The 24606-nt window shown below is 44.3% G+C and overlaps 3 protein-coding genes across 3 annotated transcripts; 2 read left to right on the forward strand and 1 right to left on the reverse strand.

Annotated features, from left to right (window-relative positions):
• The first annotated feature begins 476 nt into the window (after positions 1-476).
• cdk8 (cyclin dependent kinase 8) lies at positions 477-7739 on the forward strand. Its single transcript, XM_028432545.1, has 13 exons — positions 477-962; positions 2214-2289; positions 2617-2727; positions 3848-3988; positions 4445-4502; positions 4584-4715; positions 4796-4939; positions 5563-5632; positions 5770-5842; positions 5950-6047; positions 6177-6255; positions 6377-6535; positions 6720-7739. The coding sequence occupies exons 1-13, from the start codon at positions 835-837 to the stop codon at positions 6843-6845; spliced, it is 1395 nt and encodes a 464-aa protein (XP_028288346.1). The 5' UTR covers positions 477-834; the 3' UTR covers positions 6846-7739.
• A 1054-nt stretch (positions 7740-8793) lies between these two features.
• Positions 8794-18274, forward strand: wasf3b (WASP family member 3b). Its single transcript, XM_028432989.1, has 9 exons — positions 8794-8903; positions 12825-12981; positions 14622-14756; positions 14898-15051; positions 15646-15763; positions 15841-16022; positions 16109-16399; positions 16784-17097; positions 17445-18274. Exons 2-9 carry the CDS (start codon positions 12849-12851, stop codon positions 17600-17602), a joined length of 1485 nt encoding a protein of 494 aa, XP_028288790.1. The 5' UTR covers positions 8794-8903; positions 12825-12848; the 3' UTR covers positions 17603-18274.
• A 3733-nt stretch (positions 18275-22007) lies between these two features.
• gpr12 (G protein-coupled receptor 12) lies at positions 22008-23929 on the reverse strand. The gene is made up of 2 exons (XM_028433247.1): positions 23744-23929; positions 22008-23048 (listed from the first exon to the last, which is right to left on the reverse strand). The coding sequence occupies exon 2, from the start codon at positions 23034-23036 to the stop codon at positions 22008-22010; it is 1029 nt and encodes a 342-aa protein (XP_028289048.1). The 5' UTR covers positions 23037-23048; positions 23744-23929.
• Positions 23930-24606: the final 677 nt, after the last annotated feature.

Here is a 24606-nt window from a genome sequence, read left to right on the forward strand (position 1 = left end):
CTGCCAGTGCACTTTAATAAAATCACCATAAAGTGGAAAATGTTTTACGTTTATCTTATTTTGCAATTATAAACTTAATATTTAGCAACCATGACAAAACAAATGTTTTGATGAAACTTTGTTTACCTCCTGCACCGTTAGCCACTCATTAGATTTAGCTTTTTTGATGCTATCATACCTTTACCATTTGTATTTTTCTTTATCTTATACAGAGTAAAATATTTTACAATCTAACATGTCTGAATTTAAACCAAACATGTATTTTCTTTGAGGCAGACAAAATAATGTAGATGTGTTGTGATCGCTGTCTACAGCAATGAAAACACCTCAGCCGGAAATAAGTCAGCTTCTCTTTACATAGTGTGGTTGTTATGACTGAAGAAACTTAACTTAAGGTTTCAGTTTAACGAGTAAAGACTTCCACGTGGTGTAGTTGTGTTACCCATTTTGTTTGGCTCTTTCTCTGCTGCTGAGCCGTCTTCACGACGTTTTACGACAATGCCGTGCGCGGATACGCCGTCGTTACGGACTGAAGTGCGTCTCTTTGGAGCAGATACCGGCTGGGAGAAACGCAGCAACAAGAGAAAGGAATATATTTCAGTCTCGTTTCTACCAACACTTTATCTTTTATCCGAGCACCGTGTATCCGTTTTGGAACATTAAATTCGACCGGAAAACTCGATGTTGAAGCTGGGCTGAAGAAAGAAAGGGCCACGCTGGGGAAGGCAACTAGCTGAATTACCAAACCGAGCTCGTTGGAGTAGCCTAGTTGCCTCCCAAGCGACGCTTTAAAAAAGGAAGGAGCGGATACATTCAGCCCGAACAGTGGTGAAAATGGACTATGATTTTAAAGTGAAGCTGACCGGCGAAAGAGAGCGTGTCGAGGACCTGTTCGAGTACGAAGGATGCAAAGTGGGAAGAGGCACCTACGGTCATGTATACAAGGCGAAGAGAAAAGATGGGTGAGTTGATGACCAGCAAGGCCTCTAGCCAGTGAGCCCTGCGCCAGCACCCCTCCCTCTTCCAAATAAATTTTAATTACTTCTCTTATATTTCTCCCCTTCAAAGCCTCTGGCAGCGGAGGCGTGTTGTTATGATTTTTATATAGAGCAATGTGAAAAGCAGTATATGTAGGGAGCTGATGAAGATTTGTATCGCGATTTTAAACACTGACATACATTTTGGTTGTCGCTTTCCTTTCATGTAGAAGGAACAAATTTGCTTACAAAGCATTTCTGATGCATCTGTTATCAATTGCGTTGTAGCTATTATTTGAATTGACACAATTCTGGGCCTATCTAAGGTGTGTGACATATGTTGGATTCAGCAGGTGCATGTGTGCACTTGTTGATGGTCTTTTTGAAAGTGAGGTTGTAACTTTTATTATGTGACAGGTAAACAAACTTGTAGAAAGATTACACTATGCAGACAGAAGGGTATGTATAGTAAAGTGCATTCTTATAAATCATACACCCTATCATCTACCAGCCTGCATTAGTGTCTGAACATATTATTAATTTATTTTTTCTCCATTTGTTGGGTCCATAGTTGATTAAAGATGGGAATAACACGCAACTAAATTCCTAGCTGGACAACATCTGCAGTTAGTGGGTTAAACCCTTAAGACATCATGCTGCCACCCATTTTCCTTTCTAAAACTTTCCTGCTGTTTCTAATGCAAACCGTTTCACTTGTTTCTGGACCAAAGCTGGGTTAAAACTGAAGGCAGCTTGAGCTATCAGGCTCATACAAGGCCCATTATCACAGCCTGGACGTACTGGCAGCCGGCACCACACAAAAGAGCCCTAAAGTGTTTAAAGATGTTTGTCTTCACTTTAGGAGGCTGCTGTTTATAAGACTCTGAGAGCAGCATTTGGACGGGACCTGAGGAGGCACAAAGCATGGGTTTATGAGATGATTTAGGCCAAGGGGAGGGAGGGTTTGTAACCAAGTCATTCAAGTAGAAAGCCAGTCCCAGTGCTCTGTTTGTCCCTCGCCAGCTGCCAGACAGGGCCTGTTTCCTCTCTCCCTCTATTGTTTTGAGCCTCAGAGGTGAGCTTGATTACACAAATCTGGAGGTAATGCAACTCGGCCTCTTCTCAGACTCCCTGTGCCAGCTGCCTAGTGCCCCCCTTTCTGTTTCTGTGCAGACAGCTCTCAGGGGGCTTGCAGTCTGTGTTGATGTTGCTCTGCCTCTCTCCCTATGTTCGTAGGAAGGATGATAAGGACTACGCCCTCAAGCAGATTGAAGGCACTGGCATCTCCATGTCAGCATGCAGAGAGATTGCAGTAAGAGCTGCTTGGCTTACTTTGTCCCTTTGTTTGGTCTGTGATAAACACCTTCATACCCATCATGGGGACTTTCTGTAATATCTGAATCACCTTCACAAAGTAGTTCACAGATTAGAGACATTAATTTAATGCATGTGAGAGTAGACCCTGTACCAATAATAAGTACCTAATACTTAAAAGATGTTTTGTATTCCGCTGTTCACTCCCTGTGTACTATTTATGCCGATTACTGCAGTAAAATTATTTTCAGCTGGTAAAACATGTGGTAAACGTGTGTTTCTGCCATTCTGTGTTGAATATACTGAATGGTTTTATATGTTGTAGCTGCTGCGGGAGCTGAAGCATCCAAATGTCATCTCACTGCAGAAGGTTTTCCTGTCACATGCAGACCGCAAAGTATGGCTGCTGTTCGACTATGCTGAACATGATCTCTGGGTAAAAGACAAACACACATATACAAACACACTGGAGCCACATGACACAAGGGCTGATTGATACGTTTTTAGCATATCCACAGTTTAACTCTTTGAGCAATTATACTGACTGTTTTGAAGTCAGTGTACCTGTGGATGAGACCTTGCTCCACCACTTCCAACCATATGGGCAGTTTTCATTTCAAAGAAAGCCAAATTGTCATGGTCTGCAGGCATGGTGGTAACTTCTATTGATATTATATGTATGATATTCAGCAAGTGTCGCTGATGGGCTACCTGGGAAAGGGTAACACTATAACAGGAGACTAGTTTGTTCTTTGCAAACATCTTGGATGTTTTTTTTAGATAATCAAGATGATTTAACATAGGAAGCTGAAGTGCTCCACCAGGACAATGCACAGTGTGATGGTTGACATGCAGGAATGTAGACCTGTGTGCGTCCAACACCTGCCCAGTTCTCCTGATTTTGCACACTGCTTTCTACCTCTTCACTAAGAATTGGGAGTCCCCACCATTATATTGCTGACATGATTCCTGCCATTCAAAGTTTATTTCTTAGTCCTACTTCAGGCCACAGACATAAATCATCCCTTGTATTAAACATAATCTTGGTTACAAAGCATGTTGTCGCTAGGGGGGAATGCATGAGGATATTTTTCTTGTATAATTGAGTATAATTGCTTTATTGCTTTAAAAAACGGCACTGCAGATTTCCACCATTTATATGAGCATCTAATTATCTTTTACTTGTGCCCATATGAAATGATATATATACACAATCATAACTACCATCAGTAAGTCATAAGGAAGGAGAGTCAACATGGTGCTAACTATGTGCTGGTATGTCTCATTAAAACAGGCATATAAACCAAGAAGTATTCCACATTTGGTAGTTAAACCTCTTGCAGCATTACAGTTGGCACTTACAACTGGCAGAGCATTAGAACTGAGTTAAATGGCATTTTCTGCCACAGAACCGCAGGACTTGCATTCTCCTCCCAAGGAAGTGAAAACACATGGCACAAACATCAGCCTGCAGCACACTTGTTTTTTTTTAAAAAAAAGATTGTATTCAACATTTACTTGTCCACCACTGTGATTATTATCTTGTCTTTCCATAGCACATTATTAAGTTCCACAGAGCATCCAAGGCCAACAAGAAGCCACTTCAGCTGCCTAGAGGAATGGTGAAGTCCCTGCTCTACCAGATTCTGGATGGTATCCATTACCTCCATGCCAACTGGGTCCTCCACAGAGACCTTGTAAGAGGATTGAGGGGTGGCAGAGAGGGAAGGGGGATATGTGAGCGAAAACAAGGGTAAAGTGTTAATAAGATAGCAGTGGAGAGCATGTGAAGCTGTCAGTCTGCATCAGGTGCTTTCAGTGTAATTACATAAGTGACTTGTGATTGGTTTTGCAAAAGGTGTGTGCTGATTATTGATAATACTTTCCCCTTCCTTTTAGTGTTCTAACTTTCATTGAAGGGTTTTAAAAAGGACTGCAGTTGGATCTGTAAAATAAGAATTATATGCCCTTTTCAACCACTGACCAGCTTGAAATGGTAGACCTCCTTGTGGGTTGCAGTGGCAATATTTGTCCACTAGAGGGCAGCATTAATGAGTTTTGTTTGTGTTAAACATGCAGCACAGAAAAGCAGCAAACAAATAATGTATTTGGTTTGTGGAAATACTCTTATTGTATCTGTTTGTCTCCATTAGAAACCGGCTAACATTTTAGTGATGGGAGAAGGGCCAGAGAGGGGTAGAGTAAAGATTGGTGTGTATATTAACACATTATACACATTATGCAAGGTTTGAGTTTTTTCTTATTTTATTGACTCATATGTGTGTGGTGCAGCGGACATGGGGTTTGCTCGCCTCTTCAATTCACCGCTGAAGCCTTTAGCCGATCTTGACCCGGTGGTGGTCACCTTCTGGTACAGAGCACCCGAACTGCTGCTGGGGGCTCGGCACTATACCAAAGCCATCGGTGAGCTACTGTCACATGTGTGAATTTGCTGCTGATTTGAATGACCTCTTATATTTAAGCATGCTTTGCTTTTCTTCCAGACATCTGGGCGATTGGCTGCATTTTTGCGGAGCTGCTGACATCTGAGCCCATATTCCACTGTCGCCAGGAGGACATCAAAACCAGTAACCCTTACCACCATGACCAACTGGACCGTATCTTTAATGTGATGGGCTTTCCTGCTGGTGAGATTCCACTGGTGACACACTAAAGGGAATCAATTTAAAATTATTATATGTAATAACTTCCTATTATACCAATGCAACATTTTTCAGAGGAGAAATGTTGTGCAAGGATGAGGACTTTCTGTTCTAATCTAAAGCAGATTATGTCGTGGTCTTGCCCTTTTTTCTAAAGGCAGTTACGTGGTCTGTGGGCTCTGAACATCAATCCACACGATAGCTGAGGCCAAGACACAAACTCAAACTTTTACTTGTAGCAGTGCTACATTTGGGCCTTTATTTTCCAGTTCACTTAAGCTGCCTGCTCCTAATCTTTTTTCCCCTTCAACCATCGCTGCTGCTCTAGTCCTGTTGTGTACTTCACCAGTAAGTGCAATGGATTGTGTTTAGATTCAGCAGCCAATTTTACAGTCTGTTTAATTGTATTTGAGTTAAACGATGTTGTCAGTTATATGAAAAGCAGATCTTAAGCCTCACTGTGCTGTTGTTAAAATGAAGACTTTCTGTGGGGAAAATCATGAGCATTTGTTCATACCTTAACAACAAAATAATCTGTTCTTGAAGAGTGTGGTGGGGGGTGGGGGGGTGGTTACGTCGTGTAATCTTGTCTGACCCTCCTTTGACAGATAAAGACTGGGAGGATATCAAAAAGATGCCAGAACACTCCACACTGATGAAAGACTTTAGGAGGAACACGTGAGTCTATAGAGCATCACTGTCCCAGATTTTTTTTTTCAAAGACCTGAAGAGCAAAGCAAAGTATATCTGCTGGCAAAAGCATTTTTGAGACTTAACCATGTAATAACTCTGCATGCCGTCCTATATATTTACAGATACACAAACTGCAGCCTTATAAAATACATGGAAAAACATAAAGTTAAACCTGACAGCAAAGCATTCCACTTGGTGAGTTCCACTCTGTTCCTTGCATTGAATGTATTGAATTGTAGTTCTATTACTCCACAGAGGTCTGTTACATCTGTACAATTGAGACCATGTGTGATTCATTACAGCTGCAAAAGCTATTGACCATGGACCCCATCCGTAGAATCACATCTGAGCAGGCCATGCAGGATCCTTACTTTTTAGAGGAACCCCTACCCACCTCCGAGTGAGTTACAGCAAACACACATAAACGGTCTACATACATGTTTTAGTCCTCAGCTTGGACAGGTCTTAGCCTATTAGCTCAGAATAAATGTTTGAAGATGACAAGCTTCTTTGCCTTTTTTTCCTACAGTGTTTTTGCAGGTTGTCAGATTCCTTACCCCAAGAGGGAGTTCCTGACAGAGGAGGAGCCAGAGGACAAGGCAGACAAAGTAAAACACCCATGTGCCACATACTAAATGGGGGAAAAAATATATATTTTCAAAAATACCTAGTTGTGAACTATTTTAGTACAATCAATACAAACACTTTCTCTGTTTTTTGTTTATTTAGAAGAACCAGCAGCAGCAACAGGGAAACAACCACACAAATGGGGCGGGGCACACTGGTAACCCAGACAACAGCCACGCCCAGGGCCCGCCTCTGAAGAAGGTGCGAGTTGTCCCACCCACCACTACCTCAGGTGGCCTCATTATGACCTCAGACTACCAGGTAAGTTTATTAAAATACTACATACTATGACTATCATGAGGGTAGTTTTCAGTTGCCGACAATACAAAGTAGCTTTAAAAAAAAAAAAAAAAAACTTAAAGCCTTCCTCTACTTGTGTTTTCACTTGGTGACCAAATTTTTTGCTGCCTCCGTGGACCATATCAAATTGTTTTTGTCCCTGCAGCGCTCCAATCCACATGCTGCCTACCAGAACCCTGGACCAAGCACATCACTGCCCCAAAGCAGCATGGGATACTCCTCTACCTCCCAACAGCCACCCCAGTACTCCCACCAGACCCACCGCTATTGAAACACCCGTCTGACGCATACATACACACATTTATAGACACATGCACACACACAGCCCTCACCACGCCCACCTGAACGAATGTACTGAGGGATGTGGGGACGTCCAAGGCAACAAACCCCCTACACCCCAAACCCTGCAGAGGACACCTTCTCTGCTGCAGTCCGTTAGGCCAGAATGACAACAATATTCACTTTTTCCAAATAACACAATATAACCCCAGTATTAGAAACCCTGCAGATCCTGACAGGTGAAACCCAAGGCGGAAGGGCTGGAAGAAAGGATCGAATACAGCCTGTTTCCGTTAGATGTAATCAAACCAGCCAAGAGAAGACGGCTTGTTTTGGAGGACATGTGTTAATCTGTTGTGTCATCTCCTTCCCTCTTCTCTTCACCTGTCTCACCACCTACACCCCACCCAGTCAGTGACCCTCTCCCTGTCAAAGCTTGGATGAGACTGAAAGCTGCTATGTGACTGCCAGCGTTGACAGATTCTGTGTCCTTCTGTCCTCCTGTCTGTTTATTTTGTGTGTGTGCGGCCCTATGAGGGCCTAGCCGAGGACTGAACTGAGCTGCTGTGAAGCATGCTGGGAGGATGTGGAGCCCCCGCGTTTAGCAGGGTGTTTTTTTTTGTTCAGAAAGGACAAAAAAATGTCAAAAAGATTTTAGTAGTTTATAATTTAATCTGTTTTATGGTTTTGTTTTCATGGCAAAAGTGGCAAAGCAGCTTGGGTTAGCTGAACGCTCAGCTGCTATATGCTGTGGGAAAGCCTTACAACATGATGACAAAACCAACCAATCGCATGGAGGATGGCAGATGGAACATGCATTGTACTGTATTGTATTGAAATATTTTACATGAAGCAAGTATCCTGACAATAAAAGTGGAAACAATAAGAGTGTGTGTATGTGCCGCAAATGTCCATATTTTATAAGCACATTCACATTTTGTATCCTGTTTTCTGTCCAAAGTCTTTTATGCTTATGAGCTACTGCTAATACTTCTCAAGAGTCAAATCTGGCAGGAAAAAGGAAAGAATAATGTATACTTCTTTAGGCTGCAAATCGTATGCTTATATAGTTCTTATACGGTTATTTACCTACACATACAGAAGTTTCCAGTATGACAAAATACTGGAAAAATACCTCAAATAACATTGTATTATTACAACTTAGTCAAGAGGTCAAGAGGTAAAACAGCTTATCATAATAAACGTTTTATGTACATCAAATGGAATGTACAGTTATGAACCATTTACATCTAAGAAAGTCAGTAAAGTATTCCATTTAAAGGCCTTGAATGAGAAAAATACAATTATGCATTAACTGCAAAGTCACATGGACATTCCTCTACCTAGTTACATACATGTTCTGCAGTGGTAGACTGACAGCTGTGTAACAAATACAGGCTGTGGCTTTCACCTTTGTTCTGGAGTAGAGCTTGCAGTTCCCTTTCTACTCCTTTCTGTTTATTGTCTACAGGCACACCTGGACTAAACCACAGATCTAAGTATAGAAAGTCCTCTCTTTGAACCTCTTCCTGTAGGATGCTGGCCCAGCTATTTCTGTGTGTTACACAATACTCTCCCAGCACATTGTCAGCATCCCTGTCTGGAACTTTCTAACCCCATAAAAAACACCTTTTGGAGCTCACAGTGATGTTATTTATAAATAGGCCTTCAGTCCATAGGGTGATATTTCTGTGTAAATTCGGATGTAGACAGGGGCCCAGTTATATGGAGGAAAAAAAAATACTAATCTATTCAGCAACGCCCTATTATAACCACGCCCTCACCATTTGTAACACTGCTTTCGAGCTGGGGAGTCTCCCTGTCACTCATTCACCATCAGAGTTCCCATTGGTGGACGAAACGCCCATCAAAAGGTAATTCTTCTGCTTGGTGATTTGATTGGTTAATACGACAGGTGGGCGTGTCCATTTCCTCAAAGGATTTTCCCCGGAGTGGCTAGACGGGCAGGGGGACACAGGATGGCAGAGCTAATGGGAGTATCTAACGGGACATGCGGACGGGCTGATATCTGCTAATATTTCAAGTGCTGGTGAGAGCCTTATGGCACTTTTTACAACCGCTATTAACACATTTTATCACAATACTGCAATTTCTGTGGATAGTTCTGATGACTGTAGTCTAATTTGTCCAAACTAAGAAGTCGAGCAGTGGACATAAGCTAGCTAACCAAGTGGTCAGTTGTTGGAGCGGACCCCAGTTTAGGATAATAAACAGACTCCGATACCTAAAACACTTCATTTAATTTCTGTTTCTGGGAGAACTTTAAAGATTTTTATAATCAGATAATTGTGCTCATTGTGGACCAGCTTGTGTATCAGTTTTTAGGACCTAGATATAAACGGCTGGTTAAATTTTTGATTAAAACTAGCACACAAGAAAAAAAAAACCTTAAACGGGGACCGGAGTAAATGAACAGATGTGGGTCAGTCCATCAGTAACGGGAAGCGACGGTGCGGAACACTGATTGATCGCGGTTGCCATCAGTTTACGCCTGTGTGTGTGTGTGTGTGTGTGTGTGTATACGTACATGCGTTAATCAGCCTGTGGGGAAGGGAAAAGGGGAGTGTGTGTGTGTGTGTGTGGATAAACATAGATTTTTCAATGCTTTATTAAGATTTGAATGATGGCTTCCCACTTGGACATTTTAATGATCTTATAGTGACAACTTAGCATCAACATCTTTGATTGCAACTGTTTGGTAACACAAGACAAAATCAGACAGATCTGATTTTGATGTAACTTAATCTATAAAGTGACTGAATTTACTCTGAAGTTAAAGTGAGAAGGTCTTAGGGATATTATATATTATTAAACAGATATAAAATAGATTTTACATTTACCCTTTTCACCCGCCACAAATAGATTTAGAGCTTTTCAGTCGACTATATGAGGATTATGGCAATTTGAGGTCACGTTTGACTTGAGAAAAATTAGGTATTTAGTTGGATTATTTTGATTTTAGACATACATTTAATACATGAAACATGAGAAATCTAAGAAATAGGACTAGTAAACAAGAACGCAGGTTTTAGGTCCAAATTATGAACAAACAATGAAAAGATAAGGTCATCACATTTAAGAATAAGCACCTAAAGATAAGCATGGAAATAGAGATTATCAGATTAAATGTAGATTAGCTTTTCTGTTGAGAAACTTCTTAGCTAATTGTAGTTGTGAAAACTCTAATCTTTCTGTCAAATTTGCATAATCATAAGGTGTAAAGTCCCAAATGTATTACCTGATTGCATACACGTGTGCTTTGGTCTTTTCTGATACACCAAAGAAGGAAAAAAATGTCTACATTATATTGTCAGCTTCACTAGTACGAGGCTGCAGCTAAAGGCATTAAGTACCTCTGAGTAATATCAGAGCAAGGAGACGTACTTGGACAGGCGTAGTGGGTTCTTTTTTTACGTCATATTTAGGGCAGTGTGACCTGACGTAATTCAAGTTGCATTATTCATAACATCAGAACAAGCAAAACAGCCTTCAACACAAGACGCTGTACTCAGCTCATAAATCGGTAATGACTCCCCTTTCAGAGCTTAATGGAGTTCTCACATCTGTAGTAAAGGCCTCCTCTGTCTCTCCCTCTGTGTGTTGTAAAGATGTGTGTGCATCTAGCAAGAGGAAGTGTGTTTGCAGGCTGAATGTCACCTCTCTGAGGATCAAAAGCATTTTTGCTGCCTATGCCTCTGTTTACATGCTGCTAATGGGGGCATTTAAATGGCTACCTGGTGTGTTTGCACACATTTGTATGGCTGAATGGCTGAGTGTGCATGTTGTAGTAATTTAGGCATCACATGGTAAAAATGAGACAGTAAACAGGAGAGTGAGATCGTGTGTATGAAAAGCTGGTGGAGCTGTGAGCTTAAGTTAAGGATTTATTCTCCCAATCTAGCCCATGTTTCTTCCTCCCTGAGAGAGTGGATGATGGAGGAGGAGGTCTCCCTTGCTACCCTTTTATTACACAAGTACAGGGGGCCTTAAAGAAGGTCGAAGAGGAGGAGGAGGAGGAGGAGGAGGGGAGGATGCATGGGAGAGCTAGTGCTGTTGCCGTGTGAACGGAGCTCTATTGTCCCGGGAACCTTTCAGTGGCTTCCCCGAGGTCCCTTTTCCTACCCCCTCCCCCACTTCATACACTCTTTCTCCCTCACAAACACACACAAACACACACATACTTTGTATACCTCACCCCCTACGCACACACCGTCTCATTCACTGTCTCTTTTCTGTCACACTCTTATCCCACTTGGTCACTCTCTCATGCCACCCTCCTTTCCTTCCACTTTCTCCTCATTTCTCACAAGCAGACAAGGCCCATCCCTCCTCCCGCTCATCCCTCCCCCCTACCTCCCAGCCGCTCATTATTTCGCCTCATCGATGTGATTGTCATGCCAGCCAGACAGTAAAAGCAAAAACATGCAATCTTCTAATTTGCAACTCATTTCTATGCAAGAGAGCGCACAGTGTTTCCAAAATGTTTATCGGCAAAGCTAATCCCAAAGCATCACACCAGACCTTATAGACTGGATTCAGTGTCCTTTGTGGCAGCACAAGATGGTGTAATTTTATACCCTTTTGTTTTTTCTTATTGGTGTGAGGCTGTTGGGAATTGCAGGGGGTCGCTGACTAAGAAAACTGGGCCAGACGAGGGCCCTCTTGGTGTGAGTTGACATTAATGAACAGAAGTGGCGCTTGTCTTTTTGGACAGCTGTAATGACACAACCTGTAATTGCAGTAGCCTCCTGCTGTGACGCTGCCTCTTGCTTTTGCTTAGATAAGGATTCACAAAGATTAAGGATGCATTTTGGTAATTGTGATAGGTAAACAAGTATTTTTAACTTATTTAATGGGTAGTTAAAGATTTTCTTAAAAACCTGTAAGGCTGAGTAAACATTAGTCTTTCGTGTACCTCTCTGCTATTATTAGCCTTCTGTGAGGCTGCCAGATCTCCCGTGTCCCTCCAACCTGCTTTTCACTGATGATTGTTTTTGGCTTAGCTCCTCAGTAAAAAGTCTGGTATTGTAGTTAAAAGTAAATGTGCAGTTGATTGGCAAATCTAAAAAAAAGGTGCTTGGAAAGGAAAAAGGTATGTGTGTGTTTCCATCTGTCTCCGTGTTTGTTCTCCGGGTTGCTTCTTTAGCCATGGCTGTATTGTTCTGGCCAAGTATTTGGACAGGAAGCAGAGATGTGACACAGGGAGGACCAGGAAACAGGAGGCAGACACAGAGTTTGAAAACAGGAAGCAGGAAGAGACAGCGATAAGATGGCTGCTCTGATGCACCTTGGGATTTTAGCCTGATGTCATTTGAACTACAGAGAGCTCAGGTCTGATTAATCATGGTTTAATTTAGATAGGAAAGATCAGGAGTGTAATGGGCGGGGAATGAATGTGTTGGTCTGGAAAAAGTAGGGTTTCTTGTGTGTTGACCACATCTACGAATCTCTGTGGTGTTTCCAGTTGGGAGAGTGACAAGCTGGCCTGGGATTAGCTGGCATGTTGTATCTTCCTATCCCTAATGCTTTAATCTCTCTGCTGGTTGCCAGAAGTCTTCTGGCTTTAGGACACTGTTGGTCATCGCTTTCCTTCTCTGGACAACATTTAATCTACACGTTGTTATGCAAAATACTATACAGTATACAAAACCTGTGAACATTTTGAAATAAATATCACACCGCAGAAACTTTTTCATATGTATGTGCAGTTTGAATCTGTCACCACTGTCATAAACTTGAGCTAACCGATCAGATTTTAATAGCTATAAAACAAGTGTGATTGTTTAATTAATTCAGCTACATCAGTCAATGGTGGCACTTAGGTTAGGTTAGGTGAACTATCTTTGAGTTTTCAACTGGACATTTTGGTATCTTGGGGAATTCTGATGTTCTATTGATTGTCTTGTTCATTCAATTTCAGCAGACTCTTTGCTTTTGCATGTCCCTGCAGTTTATGAAAGTGTGAGGCCTCGCCATGCCGCTGGTGAAGAGGAACATCGAGCCGCGCCACCTCTGCCGAGGGGCGCTCCCCGAGGGTATCGGCAGCGAGCTTGAGTGTGTGATGAACAACACGCTCTCTGCCATCATCCGCCAGCTTAGCAGCCTAAGTAAGACACACACACACATGCAGCTTTTTCAGTAAACAAACTGCTGCTAAAATCCTCAGATTTGGAAAACACAAATTGTTTTTTGTTTAACATTGAAAAAGGACTGAAATAGATTGTCCCCTGGCTATAACTTCACTAAGATCAGTGTGATGACGGTCCATACTGTGCATACTGTAGCCTCTTTGTAGCAGAGCATGATCACATGCTTTCATCATTAATCCCGAAGCTGTGATTGATTTGGCTGTTGTTATGGTTACGTGGCCTGGGGTCACTGGGCTAGCAGTGGGCTTACAGCAGCCGCACACTGCAGCATGGAGGGTTGAAATGTAATCCTTTTAGATAGCTCTGCAAAAATGAACTTATCTGTCCAGCTGCAGACATGTGACTGTGTAGATATAATTTATTAGTGTGTGTGTCTGTTTTATATTGATTGTTCTGCTCGCTGTAAACAAATAAGACAACACCAAGGGCATTTATCTTCAATCTTTTCACCTGCCCTCTTCTTGTCCCATGCCCCGTGTGTAATGCCCTGTTGTTTAGTTGCCCATTTATCCTTAGTGGCACCAATTTTCCTGTTTGAATACTAGCTGCATTGAAAGCACTTTCAAGTGTTAACCCTCTGAATCTGGCATAGTCAAGTCCGTCTGCTATTGTGTCAAGTTCCTGCATTGGGAGTGGGCCTTTCAGCAGCAGCTGTGTGGGTTAAATATAAATACTTGCACAGGCCTGGCAGGGTATATCTACACAAGACATACACTACACATAAGAGAGGTCAGAGTTGAGGGGGCTCAGCATGCCGGATCTGTCATTCTTCCTTCCTCTAAATGTTTTTTCTTCGGCCTCTTCTGTCAGCAGGGGGGACAGAAATGTTTGCCGTACCATATGCAATACGTACACAGTGTTCTAAACTTACTATACAAGTTATAATAAACTTGTTTTTCACCTTGTTTTGTCATCCGGAGGATGAAGAGGACCTTAGTATTAGAATTGTGTGAACTGGTGTTAGAACCAACACAGCAACATGTTTGTTATCCAATCACATTATCAAAAGTGCTTCAGGCTACACTGAAAATGTTGACCTCTGCTTTTTACATGTGAATCTTGAACTAGGGACTAGCACTCCATTAACACCATGAATGTATTACAGCAACACCAACTAACAGCACGGTCTTGGCCGGCAGTGGTGTGTGAACTGAGGCTCAGCTCACAGAGACTGGTGTATTACTTCTCTGTGTCTGTTGCCTTTCAGTGTGTGTGAATGTGAATGTAAGATCCAACCTTATCCCTCTGTATTGAAATACAGAGAATTAATTTAGAAGCCAACCCTACACTGAATACGCAACTTCCAGTCATTGTTAATGGAAAGAAATTTATTTGTATTTTGTCACTGGCTCATACCTTTGAATGATTTGTGTTCAGATCCGATTGAATTATTCAGGAGGAATGTTGCTATATGGAGTCGTATCAGACACCATTTCCTGTACAGACTCTCAGACTCTAGTTACACTTTGTGTCACATTACCACTGTATTGATTGGACTTTAGTCTCTGCAGGGATTTACTTGGCTCCAGATAATGATTAAAAGTCTCCATCTTTGTCTCAATTTTCTGTGTCTTTCTCTTTCTGCTGTTTATTTCCAGGTAAACATGCAGAGGACATCTTTGGTGAGCTGTTTAACGAGGCCAACACCTTCTATCTGCGTGCCAACTCCCTTCAGGACCGCATTGACCGGCTGGCCGTCAAGGTGACACAGCTGGATTCCACTGTGGAAGAAGGTGGGTGGAGGTCTGAGTCTGAATGCACATCATTCAGTGTTGAAGAGATTTCTCTGATTTCCACATGCTACATGCGTGTTTGTTTGTTTGTCTTTCATTTGACTAGTCATTTCTCATCTCTTTCCCTTTTTGTGTTTTCAGTTTCCCTACAAGATATCAACATGAGAAAGGCCTTTAAGAGCTCCACCACTCAGGACCAGCAGGTGGTGTCCAAGAGCAGCGTTCCCAATCCTGTCAGAGAGATGTATAACCTAAGTGACAAGCCTCCACCTCTCAGCATTCTCTCATCTTACAGGTTAGTGTTGTTAATGTGAACACACAAGTCACAATAACTTGTGTAATTTCAATCAACAGCATCTTTGGCATTTTCCCCTTTTCTAGTGCTGCAGGTGTTATTTAGCAGCCTTTGGATCTTTGTGTCAATTCTAAAGTTTTGCATTCATGCTAGTGTCTGACCTAAATCCACAGTGAAGCAGCAGATTTGGTGCTATTTCCTGCTGCGGTTAGTATCTGTTTTAATGCCGCAGTGTGCTTTCCAGTACTTGAGTGCATTACATATTTAGCGTGTCTGGCTCCAGTGGGAATCTTATCTTCTAACCCTGACTCCATGGCACACTTTGCTCATGTTCTTTCCTAATTCTCTTGGTCTCTTTGCCTTTTCATTTTTCCCTTTTATTACCAGTTATGTATTTTTGTGCTGAAAATGCAGGAGCACCCACTAATAATAATAATTTCATACGTGTTTTTCTGTCAGCTTCCCCCACATCTGCAATAGTCATATCTCTTCATGTTTTACTTCCTGCAGTCTAAAACTGCTCTTAATGCGTCATTTCTTTGTTACTTTGACTGATGTACACCTCTGCAACCATCTTGATGTCTGTCTCTATAGGGATGATCATAAAGAAGCTCTTAAGTTCTACACTGACCCCTCCTACTTCTTTGACCTGTGGAAGGAAAAGATGCTACAGGACACTGAGGACAAGAGGAAAGAGAAGAGGAAGCAGAAGGTGTGTTTGCTTTTATTTGGTAAAAAAAATAGTTAGTAAAAGCAGGAATAGCTCTGTAACTCTTTTGTTCCTCACAGGAGCAGAAACGCTGTGTGGACGGGACGCTACAGAGGGAGGTTAAGAAGGTCCGCAAAGCAAGGAACCGTCGGCAGGAATGGAACATGATGGCTTTGGATAAGGAGCTGAGGCCGGACCATCGGCACACCATACACCGAGACAGAGGGGCTTCCTCTGAGGGCTCGATGTCGCCTGAGAACAGGTAGCTGAGCACCCACATCACATTTTTATACATCAGTCTACTGATGTGTGATTGTATCATGATATTCTGAATCATTCTGTGTCCAGGGGTCACGGGCAAGATCAGCAACACTACCCTAACAGTATGAACCATGCTGGCCACGCCCACACCTACTCTGGCCCTCCACCCAGCGTTTTGGCTGCCCAGATGCAGGCTGCAGGACATGCTGCTCGTGGTGGAAGTGAACATGACACCCGAGGCAGGACAATGATGGCATATCAGGGTGGGACACTGGGCCGCTCCCACCACCACCACTACCACCACCAAGGCCCGCTGCCTCCTCCACCTGCTGAGGCTATGAACGGCGGCTCCATGTCCCTTCCACCTGTGGACTACAGGTAGATAACAGTCCATTTAACATAGTTGTTGAGTCAATTTACATATTATTATGATTGTTCATTTTACTGCTAGAATACCACATGTAATGACAAATATTGTAGACTGTAGAGTCTATGGCAACCTTCATTGCCATATAGATCCCTCTGCCACACACAGCTGATTTTTTTCGGTAAGTCTGAAAATGAGAAAACAAATAATAAACTAGTTACTCAAAAATAAAGTTATTTTTACTGTAAATATATAGAAGCCAGCATTGAAATCAGTTCTGGTAAGCCAGTGCTGCCATCTAGTGGGTCAGGATCTTTATGCTTCACTCGGTAAACTTAAGTCCTGTTTGCTATGATTACTGTTACTAACTCTCTCACATTCTGTTGTCCTCACAGCATGGATGGCTATGCCAACACTGGTCCTCCTCCCCCTCCGCCCGCCCCACTCATCCCTTCTGCCCAGACGGCCTTTGCCTCGCCACCCGGAGGTCCCATGCCTCCCGGTCCAATGGCCGGCGGCGGCGGCTACACCCCACCTCCACCACCTGTATCTGGAGCCCAGGCAGCTCCACCTCCTCCTGGTCCTCCACCTCCGCCTCTTCCAGCTGGTGCCTCCCACTCTACAACCCACAAGATGTCCTCCGCAGCAACTGCTGAGACCACAGTGGCCAATGATGCCCGCAGCGATCTGCTGGCTGCTATACGTATGGGTAAGAGCTGCAGTGTGTCTGTCCTTTTGAAATATTTAGTATTTAAAATGTATATATGTGAAGGGAAATACAGTACCACAGTCCTTCATAGTAACAACATTTATATGAATTTTGGGTGATAAATTTCAGCTTGAGACTATTGTGAGATTTTGTGTTTTATTCTTTTCCACTGACAAACCCGTTCTTTATTAGTTCTAAAACTAAAAGTGCTAGAAATTGTCCACAATTACTAATATTATTTATATAGTCATATTGTTGAGTTTGCAGCTAAAAGGCAGGCGTTTTAGTAGACACTACATATTGAGTGTATGCTAAGCCCTGGCTTTATGTTTTGTGTTTTCATGCAGGTATCCAGCTGAAGAAGGTGCAGGAGCAGCAGGAGCAGCAGGCTAAGAGGGAGCCAGTTGGAAATGACGTGGCCACCATCCTGTCGCGGCGCATCGCTGTGGAATACTCTGACTCTGAGGACGACTCGGAGTTAGAAGAGAACGACTGGTCCGATTAACACACACACACACACACACACAATAAAAAGGATAACCACTGCAAAAATACACCCACACACACACACACATAATATACACAATTGATCTCACACTCACCTGGAGGAATGCCCACTGTGCCACGTTCATGGGTTGTCAAACTTTGTTGCTGAAAACTCACACGACACCCACACACAGTCACATGCTGTAGGTGTAATATAAGCTGAATGGTCCAAAAAACTGGAAATCTGGGGATGTATTCAATATGCGTGCACACTGTAAAGAGACTAGTAATATACTGTAATGCTGACCACTCCGTTAACACTTGATTATATTTCAAAGCATTGTGAATACACCCCAGTGGATGTTTCTCTACGTGTAATAACACAATAGATGCCCTGTGAAGGTGCTTATTTCATCTATAGTCAAAGCTTGAGAGTGTTAGAATTATTAGAAACTTTCCTCTTGAGCTAACCAATGTCCTCGTCTGTTTTTTTAATGTTTTTACTGAAACATGTGCGTACGCCACAGATCATGGGGCAATGTGTAGACGACTATAACTGGAAGTAATGGACTGGAGTTCAGTGAGCCTCCAGACTACTGAACAAATGTGCGCTTGAAATGCTGTGGTGATGTATGGATGAGAGAAAGTCTTACTGATCAAACCGATTGAGCCATCTGCAGTCTCTCACTGCTGTCTGGGAGGGGAGGGGAGGGGAGGGGAGGGGAGTGGGGGGGTCATGTATATTCTAGTGTGAGCTCTGTAACCTTTGACCCAGAGAAGAAAATAAAATGATGAATGAAGCATCGTGGATGGGCTGCCATGTCTTTTTATTTTTCCTGCTTCACTCGTCGTCATAGACACGACACATACCTGGCTTCAAGACTTCAGTTTCCATGGTAACAGTACAGCTAAGAAGGGAGTTGCCAGGGAAACAGAAGAGTGCGAAAAGATTGGGGGGGGGCAGTGAGATAGGATGAGGATGAACAAATTAGTCAAAGCAGGAGTTTGATGCACAGCACATGTTTGTTTTTAATACAAAATTAACAAGATCTCTCAATAGAGTGAACTAACCAAAGCAATAAAAAGTACAACTAACACCTTGGAAAAATAGACACCACGTTCACACAATTTTTTTTTTTTTTAACAATATCTCAGTTGAGTTAGTGCATGTTGATTATCATTTATATGTTTCATTTTGCAGATACTTAATTTGTTGTGCCATTTTCATCCAAAAAAATAAAAATAAAGTGCATTTCACATTGAAAACTACGCATACGTCTACACAAGATGCTGTTACTGTGGCGACACCCCGTCTCCAGACCCCAAACACACACTACACACATTCACAGGCCCTTAAGTGTTTTGATATTTAGCTCTAAATTGGTTAACCATCAGAAAACATATCTCCAGCTCCTGCTCTTCCTCTTAACAGCCTATCACCAGCAACATAAAAAAACAGCTTATCAGGTGTGTCAACAGGTTAAGTATTACATCCAACATCACTGTCTTTCTTGGATTCAGAGCCCTTGTACACACCTGCTCCTCAGTGGAAATATCAACAATACTATTGGCTGCACAGAGAAACATCCTTCAATCGCTTTAATCTTTACAAAACTGGTGCATATTGAAGCGAGGAAATGTGAAATCTTAACAAAACTGTGTCCACGTTAACAGCCAAGTTGGAGAAATGTCATTCGAAAAAAAGAAAAAAAAAATAGTGGTGCAACCCAACTCATCCTCTTGGTTTGTCTGGCTTTGGTAGCACCATGCATGGTGGTATAAATTCTCTCCTCTTCAGCATGCCATATTTACAGAAACGAATGAGTCAAGAGGAGGGAGGATCTCAGTTAAACAATTCCATAAATACTACATTCAGAAAAAGGCTTTTACAGCGCGGTTATATCGGAATCTGAAAGAATTCAGGCCAGACTAAAGTGGAAAAAAATAGAACTTCTTAATGAATATAACAAAATAGACTTTTCTCCAAAGGTAAAGAAACAAGAGTTTGTGACATTTTGTGATGTGCCAGTCTGACCTGTTGGTGCTCATCAAATAATGACAGGGTTAAATCTGACACTGTGCACAAGTTCAAAGACACAGGCTGCGTTCCAAAGCTCGGAAATGCTGTTCTTTCAACTTTCCTTACTAATCTACAGAATGATGAGGACAAGGAGGTCCACCATGACACCTATCAGGCTCAAAGTAGAGGAAGGAAAGAAGAAGAAGCATTACCTTTGCATTTGGAAGCAGCCATTTTAGCTCATAAGATCATTCAGAGGTCACTTAACGGACACCTGCCTCAACCAGATTGATTAAGAGTATATTATTTGTGATACAGGAGACAGAAAACACACAGCAGGACTAAGATTAAACTTCCTTCAGAGTTCCTTTACACTTTGGCTTGAAGTGCTGGAGCGCCCACACCCACCTCCCTCAGTCCCATCTCCCTCCAAGAAGCTGGACAAACACATGACGAGGCCACTTGTCTCAGATTTGACAGGAAGACTGGCAGCATTACCCTGTAAGGTCAGGAAAGGAGGGGGGGAGCAGCCGGACTGGATATTTCTCAGACCTGTATTATCCCTCCCCCCACCTGCCACAGACAAAACAGGGACAGATCATGACCTGCTGTGCTGCTGGATCACACACACATGCACGCACACACACCCAGAGGCCATGCAACTCACACCAGATGCACAAAAACAAAGTTCCAAATCACACACTGATATCTGAGGTTACAACACTCAGGACTTTTCATTATGCTCACAGAAGGCAGAGGCAACATAAAAAATCCTGGTATGACAAAATGGTCTCAAATCTCAAAGCCCAATTCTGGGTTGTGGAGGAGTGAGCAGCGGTGCTGTCACTGTGATGAGAGAGTCACTTCACCACCTGTTTGAAGATGCATCAACGAAGCTTCATTCAACAAGCCCATCCCCCCCCCCCCCCCCCCCCACACACACACACACACAGACACACATACACCCTGGAGTGGCCATTTTTGTATACTTCAGTCATGGTGAGACATGGATGTTATTGCTGTCTGAGTATTGCTTCACATCTATAAAATAACTACCATTCGTAGGCTAGTTATTGCTGACATGATCTGAAGGGATACATAAGACATACATGACTCAGAGCAGCTGGTGAGTGATGAGCGCCTCTGAACTACAAAAAAACATGCCACATTTTTCCAAAAAACTAAAAGGGGTGCAACACTTATGACCTTCAGGGGATGATTGTAGCTCTTGTAATGCATTCATGTGAGGTACGTTGTAAATAAACAAAATTATTAGGGTCATGGTGACATCAGGAGACCCTGGCTCATGGCCTGTGGTGGGGTCTGTGTGACCTAAAACACACTGAACCCAGGAAGGAAAATTAGGTTGTGTGCTCTGTGCAAGCAAATTAAAAACCACCCATATAATTCCATTATAGGTGACACATTTAATTCCTCTACATTCAAAAGCACACTCAATCTTTCAGTCAGTGAAACAGGAGGGATGGCTATACGGTTTGGTTATATAATCCAATGGGCCTATATTCGGTTTTTGGTGCCTCCATATTGATTAAAAAATGGAGGAGGGGGTTAATGGTGGGGTCTCCTGGGTCTTTGTCTTGAAGTGAACTAAATGCATTCACGCACACATCTAGAGAGGAAACAACAGAAGAGGGGGAAATGGGAGAGGCGAGGAGGAGAAGAAGAGGTCTGACTTCTTTCTCGGCGTGTTGAGGACGCAGAGCGCGGATCAGAGAGTGCCGGGCGCTATTTTTAGCTCTCCGCGGCTGTTTAGCTTTCGACTCACGTTCAGAGTGCAGCAGCAGAGCGCCGGGATGCTGCTCCAGACGGGCTTTACTGTGGAAATGCCTGCGTATTCAGCCACGGTCCCTTCCTCCTCCTCCTCCTCCTCCTCCTGCCGCGTGTTGCACGCACGCTAACGCGCAACCTAATAATTCCTTCCCCCACTCGATGGAAAGCACGCACGTGCCAACCAAAGCTGTGGCGCTGTTAAGTGTGTGTGTGTGTGTGTGCACATTTTCTATACAGCTGCCGCCTGACACATGTGATGCACTCTGCGCTCTCTGCAGAATGAGGAAGGGCGTGGCATGGGTCGGACAGGAGGGGGGCGGGATGCAGATCCGCATTGGTGGCCTGTGCTGGGGAAGACAGTGAGATCTCTTGCTCTGTGGTGAGTGTAACAAAGAAAAAAAAGAAAAAAGCATCCCATCCACCTCTCTGTGTGGCTTGTGTATAACAAACCCAAACTACATCTGCCAGTGACGCCTCCAGCCACAGCTGAAGCCACAGCCCTCTGACACTTCCGCTGACCTCCCCTGCTGCTGCTCTCTTTGACGCTGGAAGCAGCCAGTGAGGAGCCCAGCTGACCCAGGTCGCCTCTCTCTTCCCACCTGGGTCTGCTCAGTCAGACATCACTAGGGGTCCGTGCACGGTGGGCCACGCTGGCGGGCACACAGCCACAGCACACCAACCACAATGCCTTCTGGATCTCCTGGTTCCTGAAAGCGTAGATGACGGGGTTGATGACGGAGTTGTAGGTGGCAGGCACCAGCGTGGCATAGGTGTAGAGTGGAGGGTAGGTGTAGTCAGCGATGAGAGAGTAGACGGTGAATGGCATCCAGCAGGCAGCAAAGGTACCCAGGATGATGGCCAGTGTGGACACGCCCTTTCGCGTCGTGACGTAGTGGGGTGTGGCTGCCAGGAAGTGGTGCTGGAGGGCGATCTGGTGAGCGTGGCGCATCACGATCTTACAGATTTGGACATAGAGTTGCAGCATGAGGCCGAAAAGCAGCAGGAAGGAGACGGACAGCACGGCGATGTTGTTCTTTGTCAGCGGCCGCACCACGCTGCACGTGACCTCCTCTGCCAGGCAGTTGACCCCTGTGACCGGCAGCAGGCCGAGACACAGGGAGAGGCCCCACAGCAGCACCAGCATGGTGTAAGTGAAGGCCGCCGTCCGCTCCGAGTTGTATGTGAGGGCATAGTACAAGGACAGGTAGCGGTCAATAGTGATAGCCAGTAAGCTGAAGACGGAGGCGGAAAAGGACGCCACCACCAGGCCCACAGTCAGCAGCTGGGCCGAGTCAGAGCGGAGCAAGTAGGCACAGGTGAAGTGAAGCACAAGGCCCAGGCCGGCCAGGAGGTCAGCCAGTGCCAGGCTGCCGATCAGCAGGAACATGGGGGCTCTGAGCGCTGGGTTCTGCCAGATCACCAGCACCACCAGGGCATTCTCACAGGCTATCAGAGTCCCCGATGAGCACAGCACAATGTCCCAGGGGTTGACCAGCAGTGGCAGCTGGCTGGGCTGCAAGGAGTCCTCTGATGGAAATGTCCCCAGGCCTGTGCTGTTGTCCATCGGTCCCCCGCCTCCGCTGGCCCATGCCGTCGGGTCAGGGGTCAGCCAGCTGGGGGTGACCGCTGGCTCTTCACTCATTGTTCCCCCCGTCTGAAATTGGCAAACACAAACGCTGATTACACTGATGGCATGCACACTTTCACAAGCAGAGGAAGCAACGCAAACAAACAGGAGGATTCCACTGGACTTCTCCTGTTTCTAACACTCATTTCACAACACAATCAGGTTTACACTGCACATGAGGAACAGTGTGTTGGACTGAGAGTGGCACATTATGCACGCACACACTGCTGTTTCTGTTGTGGAACACAAACATTAAGAAGGATGCACAAAAAAATCTCCTTTTAAATAATGAATCAGAGACATAATGTGCATTCAGGCTGCTGCTCCAGACAGTTTAACAGGTAATAATCCTCTGGGAATTAAACCTGATGACTGTTGAGGCGATGATAAAAGGCCTATTAGACCACATGAGCACAAGAAAAACACAAGAAGATTGTTAAAAACCTGAATATGCTTTGCAGCAAATTTCAGGCCATCACAGCATATCGATAACCCTCCACTGTGGATGGCCATAATTCACGCAGCTGCCATTCTCCACAGCAGAGACACCGCACCCGTCGTGGAAATACCTCTCTAGCCTATAAACCGGCGGCCATACAGCGCTGCTTTACAGTGTGCACCTTGCTGCTCCACGTCAGCAAAAGGATGCTACAGTGGAGTAAAAACAGGCTGCATCTGTCCCCCCCAAAGGATGCTCAATAATCCGCCTCCACCCAGCCTACCTTGACTCTGTGAGGTGAGACTTCCCGTCTAGATGGAAGAACGACAGCTTTGTATTTCCATGTTACTGTTGAGGATGGTGCAGAGCCGGCGGACAGAGACGCAGCTCGAGGAGGAAGAGGAGGGGGACGATGGAAGAAGAAGAAGAAGAAGAGGAGAAGAAGAAAAGAGCGCGGAGCGGCTCTGCCGTTAACGGCGCGTCGCCGTGGACTGCGGCTGTGCAGGGCGCAGAGAGAAGAGCAGCGGCGGAAGAGAGGAAGAGGAGGAGGTGTGTGTGTGTGTGTGTGTGTGTGTGTGTGTGTGTGTGGAGGGGAGGGGAGGGGAGGGGGGTCGATAATGAAGGAGGAGTCCCAAATGGGCCTGAACTCCGTTAAAGAGCTAAATGTCTGGTCTCAAGGACGCAGACAGGTGTAGGTGTGCGTCCTGGTATCTGAACAGGTTTTTCCTCCACGTGAATCTGTGTTCATGAAGCTTCATATTCCACACACGCACTCAAGCTGCTGTGTGTGGTGAGTGTCAGCGCGTCCTGCCTGACTTGAGGTTCAGGTATAAGGATGCTGGATGCAGAACCTCGCTCTCCTCCTGCTACGCCCTGCTATTCTGGTCCCGTCTGTGCTATTAACAGCAACCCTAATGTGTGTCACCACCTCCCCTGCCCTCCCCCCTCTCCTGTCCTCCATCTTCTCTCATATTTCTTGCAGCCCTGCCTCTCAGACACCCCGGCTGATGGGCGAGAGCTGTTGATGTACACATATCATCACAATTAGCTGACCAAACAGTGTGTCGCCTGTGTGCGTTTTTCCCCTAAAGCACCCCCCCCCCTCCTCTTTTTTTCCTTGCTTTGAATTAAAAATAGCTCCTGTTG

Source organism: Parambassis ranga, chromosome 20 (assembly GCF_900634625.1).
Source record: "Parambassis ranga chromosome 20, fParRan2.1, whole genome shotgun sequence".
Taxonomy (NCBI): Eukaryota; Metazoa; Chordata; class Actinopteri; family Ambassidae; genus Parambassis; species Parambassis ranga.

What these genes read in the sequence shown, in the direction of transcription:
- cdk8 (XM_028432545.1), top strand. Translation starts at nt 835, where the DNA reads ATGGACTATGATTTTAAAGTGAAGCTGACCGGCGAAAGAGAGCGTGTC. An exon ending in GGGTCCTCCACAGAGACCTT is followed by an intron (nt 3,989 to 4,444) that starts GTAAGAGGATTG and finishes TGTCTCCATTAG; the next exon opens with AAACCGGCTAACATTTTAGT. An exon ending in CAGAGGACAAGGCAGACAAA is followed by an intron (nt 6,256 to 6,376) that starts GTAAAACACCCA and finishes TTGTTTATTTAG; the next exon opens with AAGAACCAGCAGCAGCAACA.
- wasf3b (XM_028432989.1), top strand. Translation starts at nt 12,849, where the DNA reads ATGCCGCTGGTGAAGAGGAACATCGAGCCGCGCCACCTCTGCCGAGGG. An exon ending in CCGCCAGCTTAGCAGCCTAA is followed by an intron (nt 12,982 to 14,621) that starts GTAAGACACACA and finishes GTTTATTTCCAG; the next exon opens with GTAAACATGCAGAGGACATC. An exon ending in TCGATGTCGCCTGAGAACAG is followed by an intron (nt 16,023 to 16,108) that starts GTAGCTGAGCAC and finishes TTCTGTGTCCAG; the next exon opens with GGGTCACGGGCAAGATCAGC.
- gpr12 (XM_028433247.1), bottom strand. Translation starts at nt 23,036, where the DNA reads ATGAGTGAAGAGCCAGCGGTCACCCCCAGCTGGCTGACCCCTGACCCG.